Below are 12,381 nucleotides of genomic sequence, written 5' to 3'. Positions count from 1 at the left end.
ACTGGACTAAGACATTAAAAAATTTGGAATCTGTTAACTTAGCTACCACTAGCTTCTATCAACCCCAAAGCTAAGAATGTCATCAGACAGCTTCTGAGGACTGTAATTGAATTGATAATTTTACCACCAATATGTTTTTTTAGTTGCTTCAATTTATTGCTTTCTTTCTGTTACTGTAAAACTTCATAGAACTACTTCCACAGAACATGGTCACTCAGATTTGGCTACAGAAAAATCTGTTAACTATTCCCTTTGAAGTGAGTGCTGTAGAGTGTGTGTGTGTGTGTGTGTGTGTGTGTGTGTGTACATGTGTGAGTCCGTGTTTGTGCGTGTGCATGCGCACATGTATACTCACACACGCATTTTCATAAGTTTTGGAGAAGAATCTTGATCAAAACATCAAGAACACAAATCTCCTGTTCTTTTAGAAAAGCACTGAAAACCTGAAGTTTTAACTTTAGAATGAAATTTAGGCAATTCCAGCTAAAGAGCAATGGACCCAGAAGGGTATAGTGTTTCCCAACTTCATTAAGTATTACAGATATGCTAAAAACTCGACATGTTCAATATTCGGACATTCCGTTGACAAAGATATGTCTAAAAGTCAAGTTGATCAGCATCAAATATCTGAAAACTTACAAGTATGTCTGGCCAATGAGTAGTTGGAGCCTCCGCTAGTCAAACCAAATCCTTCAGGAATTTGACTAGAGCTCCGAGGTCTGGTCAGAAGTTTTGGTGGTTCAATTTCAGCTCCAAATTCCGCTCCTATCACTCCCAGCAGGACAATAGCAGTGGCTTGTTTCCTTCTTTCTTCATAAGATGTGGAAATTTTTTTCATTTGTGGGACACTTGAGAGGCAACCTGAAAACCAAATATATAGGAATTCAAGTTAAAAAAATATTCAAACAAGAAGTATGTGTGGCTAGAGAACATTCTAGATTGTGCACTTCAGAAAGAATATTTATTTTCAGAAAATGGCACTGGAACACCAGGGTGGGGCAAGAATAAATACATCATTGAACCAAAGAGACGTAAACACCTTGTTAATAGCCCTAATTCTTTAGAAGTTTATTCCTTAAAATATACCAATTCCCTAGAAAAAAATTAGTTATTTCCCCCTCTCCTACCATGTGTAATCTTATGTGTTCATTTCAGACTCCCCCAGTGTTAAGAAAATGACTTTGTAACTTCTATGGTCATGAAAAAAAAAACCAAAAAAACACATCTCACTTCATACATCGCCTATAAAAACTGTAGTCTTAGTTGTTTAAAAATATTTAATACTAAGAAATATTTTCCAATCTATACTATAACATACATTTTCCCACTTCACAGCAATTTTCTGTTTTTAAAGACAGAAGAAATATTTATTAAAATAGTAATAGGTTCTAACGTAGAAGAAAGAATGTAAAAGCTTCATGACACCAAAGAGAAAAACAACAGTAGTCTCTTGCTCTGTGTTTAAAGGACTTTAATTTTAGACAATGTCATACTGCACAGTTTGATAATCTAGATCTCTGTGCATTCATGGAAAAATAAACCTTAGTTACGTACATAACCGAGCCAAGGAGTGAGAGCACAGTGCACCTAGAATCTTCTGCTATAGTACTGCATGCTTTACTCTGTACACAGTATTCTGGAGCTAGGAAACAACACGATCCCCTCCCCCACGCCTCAGCAGGAGCATGCTCCACACACAACAATAGTTCAAAGGAAAGCTCTATTCTGCAGTGGCGCTGATTGTTCTGTCAGCTGACCTCTGCAGAAGGGAATTGCTAACTGCTGCCTTGCTCCTTAGCTGACAAATGAATGATCGCAGCTCCATCTATTTTCACTATGGCTGCCTCTAGCCCAGGTGCTCAGACAGAGAGCCCGGTGTGACATCTTAGATCAAGATGAATTGGCACAAACTCCTGATCCAAGATTGTTTTATACCATTTAATTTAGTTTCTTCCCCTGCTTGGATGAGCACAGCTCTGGTTATGGATTTCTATTCTAATGTACTGAAGCAGGCCCTGAAAGAAGCCGATGAAGCAGCTGCTAGAGCAAGGGACTGCAGGGATACTGATCAATAGGCAAGGCATTGACCCCAGCCGCTCAGCCTCTGCAACGCCAGGCTGGAGGGGGAGGGGCACAGCAGTGCACATGGTCAGCTTCCAGTAGGAAATTAAACAAGGGGCACTTGCAGAGTTCCACCCTCTCCCTGGCCTCCCACCTTCTCTATGTCCCTTCTGTTTAATTACCTCAATCTTGTCTTAACTCCCACCCCTAGGAAGGAATTAAGACTTTACACTAGTTTAACTTGGTACTTTCTATCAGCTATTTATACATTTTATCCCTAAACTAATAGTAAGTATTGTAACAGGTGCCCTCTGCTAAGTGGCTGAAATACGAAATCTTAACTACATCACTTGGTGTAATTTAAAGTTTGGTATGTGCCTGGGCTCATAAGAACACTGTCTCAACAAGTATTAACACTATTGGTGCTAAAATTCAGTATTTAATTTTTATAAGCACTCAGATGTAAAAAAGATAGATCTTTGTGAAGAAGGAAACAGAAAAAGAGGAGACATGAGCATCATGAGTGATGCCATAAAGTGCCAGATGCATCCCTGGGACTGTGCTAAAAATAACAGCGAGCCCTCATTTAGTTCCTCAGATTTGGAAATGTCTTTTATCGGTCTGACCTGGATTTTCTGTTAAAAAAAAAAAAAAAAAAAAAAAAAAAATGTGTTAATTAGCTGCAATGCTTTCCTATACATGAAACTGCCAATCAAACAGAGAATTTGGAAACATTAAAAATAATTCTTTAAAAGTAAGCCTTCCTACAGTTTCATGAAAATCTACTCACCCCCCCCCCCCGAGACATGGCTCCATTTAATCATGCTAAAGGGTGACATAGAGATCCATTTTCTTGACAGGACGGTTGATCACCCTATCACAGTAAGAAAATTAATACCTTCAACTAGTCTGTGCAGAAAATAGAAGGAACTGGATGGTGAGGGACATAAATGTCCTATATTGAAGTTGCAAACAGAAAGCACAGTCTATGTGAATTTGATGTCTCCTTATTTTTTAACACAACACAAGGTTTGGATTTTATTAAAACAACCATTGAAGTCATAGGGTTTCTTAAAAGTGCATAATTGTCTTTTAGACTTAGCATAATTGACTCCAGATTTACAGGAACAGGAATAAACACTTTGCTTACAGCTTAACTAGAGCACAGGTAAAATATCTGAGAAGTTTAAGCTATTAAAAGGGCTGCAAGATATTGATTACTTCATTTAAAAAGCAGTCAGAGAGTGCAACAGAGAGGTCAAGATAAATTTAACAATTTGAAGCACTTTACTAAATAACTCTAAAGATCATGTTAATTGGCTTTCTGCAGTTCTGGGGTAAAATTAATTTTATCCTAGCTTACAATAAAAGGATTAAAAGACATATTAAGTTCTTCAGCTTTAACTGGAATAGGAATCAATGGATTTGAATTAAAGCTAAAGGCTGTTTTATGAGAGATGGACTACTAGCAGATACTTTATATCTGCAATTAGCCATATATTGATAGAAGGTTGTTATTGTATTAGGTATTAAAACCATAGATAAGTAGATACAACCAATTCACTACTCTGATGAAATACTTTAAGTCTGCGGTTTGCGCTGGGAAAACCGTTTTTAAAACATTGATTCTTTGTTTAGGACTGAATATCATCATGCTTTCTTAGTTGACTTTTATCTTAGTAAATTCTAGTTAAAATTAATGAGCAATGTGCTTGAATTCAATTGGGATTCCCTTCAAATTGTTATAACATGTAAAAGAAGTTGCATTTCACAAACATACCATTAAGATTTTTAACGACAGTAATGGGCATAGAATAACAACTTTTGTCAGAAACTTTGGGTACACAATAGAGTCCAAGTGACACTCATAATAATATGAACATTTTATAAGTCTGACATGAATTAAATGTTCTAAAAAAACTCAGTTTGGAAATAAAGAAATGCTTATCATAGACAGAAAGATAGTAAATGTTTTTTACTCTTAATGTCTTAGAAATGCACGTATAAGAGAAAATGCGACACCTAACCCAGTGAAAATAATTTGCACTGAATAATAAAACATATTATCACTAAATAGCTTATCCAAAAAGATGGTTTTATAAAAAGAAAACCATCAGTTACATCTATGGTTCCCTGATGAAATTATTTTAATTAATTTGGATTAAGCAAGGAACTATTTTCAATTCTGGTTCCTACAGGTTTGTTTTATATGCAATAAAGTTTACTTTGCTAATATTAGGCTTTAATAGTTACATAAAAATAATAATGTTTTACAATGTCTGTGTGACTTTACAATGGCCCTGGCATGCCACTCAAGTCTATGGCTGTGAATCCCCAGAGCCACAACAGGTCTCTATTTTCTGACTAATAAAAGATTCTTCTAAATTTTTCAATTTATCTACTCCTAGCTTTCCAAGCCTGAAGATATTTGAAAATGTCATATGACAATATTAGCAAATATTGACCATAAAAAGGATATAAAATGTTATATCCAGTGAAGTTGAACTAAAAATGATATATGGCAGTGGAATTTACTATCAAGAGGCTTTCAAATCAGATTTCAAAATGGTGGCTAAATGGTGTCTTAGATGTACTTTAATCAAAACCATCTTCCTCTTGACTGACTCATATCTTAACTGATGGACCCAGTACCTAATGGAATATTAACAATTCATTTTCATCATCATTATATGTTACTAATCAAGTTAATTCTCTATATGCAGATACTCATATATGTGATTAAATCCCCACACATAAGCATTCACATTCTTAGTGAGGTTTTGAAGACATTATACCTGAGTGAGCTGCAAATATATTTTGGAGATTTTTAAGTATGTTGACAGTATTTTAGTATTAATTTAAAAACATTGAATCTGAGGAGTCATTAGTATCTAAACTGTTTCTACTTAAGATTAACTAAATAATTCTGCATGTGTTTGCTACTCTTAGGATTCCTTAAGATGGACAAAACGTAATGTTATAAAAAAAAAATGCCAAACTTCACTAACTATGAATTAGAAATCTTCCAAATAGGCCTTAAAAAGTCTTTTATAATAGGTCTTAAAATTCTTAAAAGAAGCAAAAATCTTTTAATATTAATTCACTTTTAAAACAATCTAATTTTAAAGGAATTTATAATCACAGTCTGCCGATTAAATTTCAGCTATATAGTTTGCCGCTTCTTTCTTGAATATTTCAAAGTTGAATGTATTAAATGAAAAAAGCATAAATCTGTGCCAAGAAAGGACTTAAAGTCTCCATGTTATTAGGGCAGAATCTGGCTTCAGGGGCTCTTTTTGGGGAATCTGAGGGATCTTTTATTATAAATACTACAGTTTATTAGTCACTTGTCTGAACCACATGATTGGGTAAGAGTATTACATTTTATCTTTATTTGCTGGAATAAGTGAGAATGCTCCAGTTTATACAAAACATTGCAAATAAGTTGTATCAGGATATATATATATATATATATATATATATATATATATATATATATGCAGGTGAATTATTGGAAAGTCATGCATACCTCTTCCTGTGCAAATGAAGAAACCTACACACTTTGGAAGTATTCTATATCTTTCCAGCCTCTTAAGAAAAAAAATTTAAAAAATCAGCTAATTTAAAACAGCTGTCATATAGCACTTCCATCATTTTCAAACTTGTAAGGTATTTGTAAAGAGGAACATGTGAGGAGTGAACAATATAGCAGTTCCCAGCATTGTGTTAAAAAAAAAAGTATAGTTGCTTTGTTGTGTGATTTATCAGACAGCATGTTCCTCAGTACTGGTGGGGTAGAGGGAATGTGCCCTACATATAATGTGGTTTCTGCCCTAGCAGCTGAACCACTCCCCACTCAGAACACCAGAGTAAACAAACGTGCCATTAATTTGTATGCATGCACGATGGCCCTCTGCTGGAACACACTGAGCCCTGCAAATGCCTATAACTCAGAACTCAGGCCACTCACAGATTAAGCTATTTTAAAGTAATGGCTCTGAAAAAAAAAAAATGTGTATTATGTGGGTGCATCTAATGCCAAATCAGACCTGACCATGTGTTATCAGTGTGCTGTGCTAATTCTTTTGATAATTAGAAACCTTAAGCCACTGCTGCCTGCTGCAGAGGTGCATGCCAGTAGGCTATGCCCAAGCAAGTTTAACCACTGTGAGCAACTTGCCAGCAATCCATGTCAATATTTCATTTCTTCACACAAGGACTATTATGCTAGCTTCTATGATATGTATTATTCTACTTCCCTTTTATTCAAACAACATAAAAAAGCTAATTGGTGGGGGTTTTTTTGTCTCTAGTTTTACTTCTAAGAGTCTCACTTTGTGTATAACAAAACAGAACAGAACAAAACAAAACAAACCATAGCGATTTAAAAACACCTTAAATAACTATAGATTTAGATAATTAATAAAAAAAAAAGTGTAGGTAATTATCCCAGAGAATGTCCTAGTCTTGATTCTACTTACATTGGAAAATTGAATTTAAATATATAACCAAGATTTTTTTTAAAGCTGTACAGTATTTTTTGAAAAAAGAGAACTTTCAAAAACATGTTTATAAAAATTGTACAAATTTGAAAACAGCAAATCATTTGTATAGATAATCTTTTCTCATACTGTAGTTATAAAAAACCCAACTCCTGTGGTGAGATGTACTTAAAAACAATTAACATAGAAAAGCCTGGTGAGATTTTGAAACAATTCCCTGGATGATCAGAGTCTATAGAGATTTTATACCTGTTCATTACAGCACAGTAAAATAAACTGTTACACCTGGATCATTTTTATTCATAAAATGACAAAGCACTTATTGGATTCACATAAAGATTACATCAGTAGCATAAAACAGAGACCAAAAGGGACAACTGGCTTATACTACCTATGAGGTGTTAGCAAGGACATCTGTTTGCATATGGAGTATTTGCAGTAGTCTTTTTTTTTTTTTTTTTTTTTTTTTTTTTTTGTTAATCACTATACTTTTATTCCCAATAATGAAACAATGATATGTGACTAAAAGCTCCTACTTGTTAAACGCCTATGCGGAGGAAAATGGAATTTCCAGGGGACTTCTTGCTGCATCTGCTTTAGACAAACCATACAGACTGCACTCTCCCTCTGCTGCCCATGCTATGCTAAACAGGAGGGATGAAAGAGCAGTGAAGGAGAACACAATGCCTCGGGTATTAATGGGTGATAGCTCAGCTGAGGCCCAAGTTTTCTAGTGAAAACTTCACCCAGCACACAAACAGCAGTGACCTTTTCCCAGGATGCTGGCACCCTAGGAGTTATTAAAATATGATAAACTTTTACATATAATATAATTCCTGATGACTGGATAAGAAACGCAAAGAATAAAAACCTTAGGAGAAGTTAAATAAAAACAACAAACTGTTAAAAAAATGCAAAACTCAAAGGCAACTGGGAATTTTTAAAGAGTCATGTTAATAAATAAGCAGGAAGACAAACACTTGAGTTTACAGAATAAGGCAAGTTAAAGTGAACAGTGTCCATGCTCAAAGTCTAAAGAGACACTATCTGCTCTTCATTATCGCACAAGCTTAAAAGATATTCTATCTTGAGCTAAAGGAATATGCAAATTGGTAAGTAGCCAATTCTCATTTTTACCATAGATTTCTAAGGAGTTTCTTTCAGGCAGAATGAAAAACTGGGTAGTTTCTCTTTACTATATAGTTACACAAAATTTTCATTTCTATTTTTTTCATTCGTATGAGAGTTTATCATTTTTAACTGAATGCAGGAGGAAAAGTATGTCCTTATAAGATTATTACATAGGGCTTTAATTTAAATTAACTAATTAAATTGTCTTACACATCCTTATTTTAAGGCATTGCTAATTAGATTATTAAATTAATTTCAGTTGTTGACATTTTTTTCAAGGACTTTTTGTCTACAAATTTCTCCTTTTCTACAAACCTATACTATAAACTGGCAGCGTGTACAGACATTAAAGTTGACTCTCTTCCATGCTGCTGTTGTACCTGATTTCCCTTTTGAACTCCATCAAGAATGTGGTTATCAGCTACCAGTCTGCACCTCGGGACCTTGGAACTTTTCCAAGGCATTCTGAATTCATCTTAACATGATGATGAGAGACACAGGAACAGCTTAGTCCTTGAATTATTGTGACTATAGATTGGGAAATCTGTCATTCAAGAAATGAATACAATCCAAAGTTTTATATTTCAAGCTATAAATGTATATAGTTAAATGCGCAGGTTGATAGATGTGATGGTGGTTTAAAAGCAATCTGTTTCTGCTATAGACTAAAACAACAATTTATACAAATGTTTTTCTTGATTACTTCAAGTCATCAGGCTACCTAGGAGTTAAAACAAATAATAATAAACAGTGTCCAGAAGATCTCTCATCTTAGTCCCATGTATAAGACATATTCCCATATATAAGCAAATCATAAAATATACACAAAACTATTATTTTACTGAACTATGAAACTGAAAGGAAAAAAAAAAGAAGAAAAAGAATATCAAGTCAAAAGAAGAGAAAAAGTATTGAGAATTCTTACTACCTCCCTCCCCAAAACTACCAGTGTTAATAACACACAAAGACTCCCACACAAAGACTCAACACAGAGAAAAAGAATCCAGAGCAAGGAGTAAAGGTATAATTAATTAAAACTACTCCAAAATATACCTTGATTTTTTTCCATTAGCAAGAGAAAAGGTGATTTCTCTAATGCTTTACCCAATGTGTTTGATTTTTACAAAATAAGCAAAATTTTCTTATGTAAGAAAGTCCCCTTAAAATATGTTGAAAAACTTAATTCCCCATTTTAAAAACCACTATCAAAAAATTTTTAATTTTTTAATATGAGATCTAAACAAATTCTACCTGTATTTAAGGAACATCAAACACCCACTATTTGTTGTATTTGTTGTGATTATATAATTATAAGCACATCACAATTATATCCCAAATTCTTTAATTGAAAAGACAAGTACTATTAAAATTTGTAAAGGAAAAGAAAGCAAGTCCAGACCAGGACGTAAACCATCTCATGGGTCCAGGACATAACTGGGGGGTAGAAGTGTAAAGGAAACAGAGGTCCAGTCACTGTTGTAACCTAGTGAAAATAAACATTTTAAAGATAGGGAAAGTAAAGAAGGTTCAGTGCTTGAGTGACAAGGTGAAGGGTACAAAGAGTGGGCATAATCTAAACTGATATCTAGAATCTTTACTGGCCTACATATTTATGTACAGAAACTTGTTAATATTTAATACCTGAACCAATATGAATTGCTACTGGGTACTTTCAACACTGTATTATTTAAATGTTTTTTAAATAATACTTAAACAAAAATAATTAGAAAAAAACTGAAGGTGAATTTTCATCTATTATACATAATAATATTAAACTAAAAATTTGGGAAGGGTTCTCTAGCAAACAAGTGAAGTGTCTATAATGAATATTACAAGGAAATTCAAAAGGAATAGGAAAGCATATTAAAAATATAACAAAGCACTTAGCATAAACATCATAACCATCCATAAACCAAGAACTCAAGTGCTTCCATAGTGAGACTCCACATGCCATCTAAAACATCATCAGCTGCCACAGAGCAAGTGTCTTCAGAGCAAAGGCCACTAATTAAAAAATAAAAATTTAAGTCTTAGTTACTTCTGCATAAATCTTCCTGTCAATTAATGTTTGCTTGCTGTTAGAACACATCGAATGTTTTCCAAAGTCATACAATAAACTCCAAATATTGGAAATAATTCATAATTGCTTCTGAAGCTCACAGGGTAATTTGAAAAAATTGCTGCGAGCTGCCGTAAGGGTTAGGACAATCATTTTCTAGTGTATAGCAGTGCTATTCTAAGCCGATAGTGTGTTTAAATCCACACCAATGAAATCAATATGGCACTGTTCTATTCAAGGTGAGACCAAATAAACCTGTCTGAAGCTTTGAGAAATAGGCTTTGCAGTATACTGTGAGTGCTAAATGCCTCTTGGTCCAGAGATCTGTCATTAAATAATCATTAGCCATCATTCACTCTTCCTAAAAAGCTTAACATCTAAACTTGTTCAGCATCCTCTAAAGCATTAGTATAGACTAGCAAGGAAGTGCTCATCAGTATGTAGACGTTTCAGTCACTGTCTCACACTGTGTCCTGCCATCAAAATACTGCCAAATATTAACACACACTTACTGTGGATTAGCATACAAAGGTGACAAGTGATTAGTAAAGAGGACTTCAGTGTAATGATCAGTTTGGGTTAGAAACAAGACACAACCTCAAAGAGATATAATCAAGTCATTCCAGATTGTTCTATACATATAAAACCCTGTGTCTTCCCTACCTTTCGGCATCAAATGTTATTTAGCCCCACAAAGAAATCACACAGAATTAGACCCTTATCAATAGGAAACTCATTGGTAGATAATCCTGGCTTTGATCTTGAGTGTATTTTTTTAAACAATTCTTCCTTTATAAATATAATTATTATTTCAATTTCTCAGTTCCTGAATAACTAATTTACCAGACCCATTATCATCTTAAATATTATAAAACTGAGAGAAAAGGTATACTTATCATCTATTGCATAGAAGGTTAAATATATAACACAGAATAAAAATAGTCTTGATGTAGTAGTAATATTATTGCATCATTTGATGATCAAAATAATTTTCTCATGGTATAACACTAATCTCATTTTCAAGTTGATTTAATGAAAATACCATTTCAGTGAGACATTAATTTGTCTTTCATTTTTAAAGCTCAAATAAAAATATATAACCAGATACTTATGATCCCATCTATAGTTTCACAATCTATCATTTTCAATTTATTTAATATAGATTTCAACATAAATAAGAGGCACGTCAATATTTGCATATCAAGTGGATAATATATAATATTTTCCCAGGTGTATTTTAGATACTATATAAAAATAAAAGAGTTCATTTATTTGTTAGATGCTTCAAACCTCCAAGTATATATTATAGACATAAAATACTACTCTTTGAAAATTTTCTGTTATTCTAATTATTAGTTTTAATCTATTATTTTCATTTTGCCCTAAAATAATAATGAGAACCAAAATAAAGCTTCAGTTGTTAGAAATAAGTACAGACTTACTTTAATAGTTTGGCACTTATACTACATTTTAATTAGTAAAGGGTTTAATGATTCAAAAAATTAAAGAAGAAAGCCATGTCAGCCCAGACAATCTTTAATGATCCCTTCTCCTAGAATGGTACAGTGGCAGCACTGAGTCTTTGAAATTCCATTAACACTCTCAGAAGTATAAAACAGCCACACTTTCCCTTAGCAGATATACTAAACTGATCCAGGAATAAACTAACAACATAGTACAGGAACATTCATTTTTGAAAAGGAGAAGCGTTTTTAGAACATTTGAAGAAATATAGCAATACTAAAACTGACCCATACTGCAAGAGAGAACAATGAGCATAGATAGCTATTATACACTGACATCTAAATGGCTATATACTGACATCTAAAAGACTATCCACTGAGCTCCTAGTGACAATATAAGATCTTGTCTCTAAAAATCGAAATAAAATAATAATATTTTAAAGAATTAGTTCTGCTAACCTGACTTGAAGTCTTCTAACATTTCAATAAATGGGGGCTTTTATGATTAGCAGCAGTGCTGGTAACATCTGCAAGGCCTGGCCATACAGTTTATATTCCTTTCAAATTCTGTACAGAAACTTTCGTACTTAACAGACTCAAAACTTCCACCACCTGTCCTATATTTTTAAGAACCATTTCATGAGTATACTTACTTTAAGTGATAACGATATTAGCCTTATATTTAAAATTTAGCCTATTCTTTAAATAATGTTTAAAAAAAAAGAAGAGAATTCCATTTGCTCTTTAGTAATGTAACTGATTTTTATATACTGAACAACTACAATATAGAAAAATGAAACAAAAATGTTGTCAAATATGTTAGATTAACTATACTTCAAATATTTATGTAATATAGATAACAGTGAATAGATAACAGTGAATCTTGATTGGAGATTTTAAAAAGTGATTTTTATAAAATTGAGGTAACATAAGAAATAGACAGAACTTACCACAAGCATATTTAAATGTCAGAATGCACAGTATACTGAAACCTCAAAACTTGCACTATAAATGTTACTTCTAAAACATATTCAACATTTGTTACAGTAGAACTTAATTTTTAAATGCTCACATCAGTATTTGATCAATTTAAAAATAGAAATATACATGTGAAAGATTCAATAACCAAGGAAATATGCTTTATGTAAAAGTATTGAAAGTATAC

General features: G+C 33.1%; 1 protein-coding gene across 2 annotated transcripts in view; it reads right to left on the bottom strand.

Moving 5' to 3' along the window:
• Wdr7 (WD repeat domain 7) overlaps window positions 1–12,381 on the bottom strand; it is a 233,874-nt gene that overhangs the window by 100,152 nt on the left and 121,341 nt on the right. For both annotated transcript variants that reach the window (XM_051201101.1, XM_051201102.1), the window contains one exon: window positions 640–861. In XM_051201101.1, coding sequence (XP_051057058.1) covers window positions 640–861 — 222 coding nt within the window. The remainder of the gene's footprint in view (window positions 1–639; window positions 862–12,381) is intronic.

The sequence above is a fragment of the Phodopus roborovskii genome, unplaced genomic scaffold (assembly GCF_943737965.1).
Source record: "Phodopus roborovskii unplaced genomic scaffold, PHOROB, whole genome shotgun sequence".
Lineage (NCBI taxonomy): Eukaryota > Metazoa > Chordata > Mammalia > Rodentia > Cricetidae > Phodopus > Phodopus roborovskii.
Note: the sequence above shows the minus strand (reverse complement) of the source record. Positions and strands in the feature narration are given on the sequence as shown.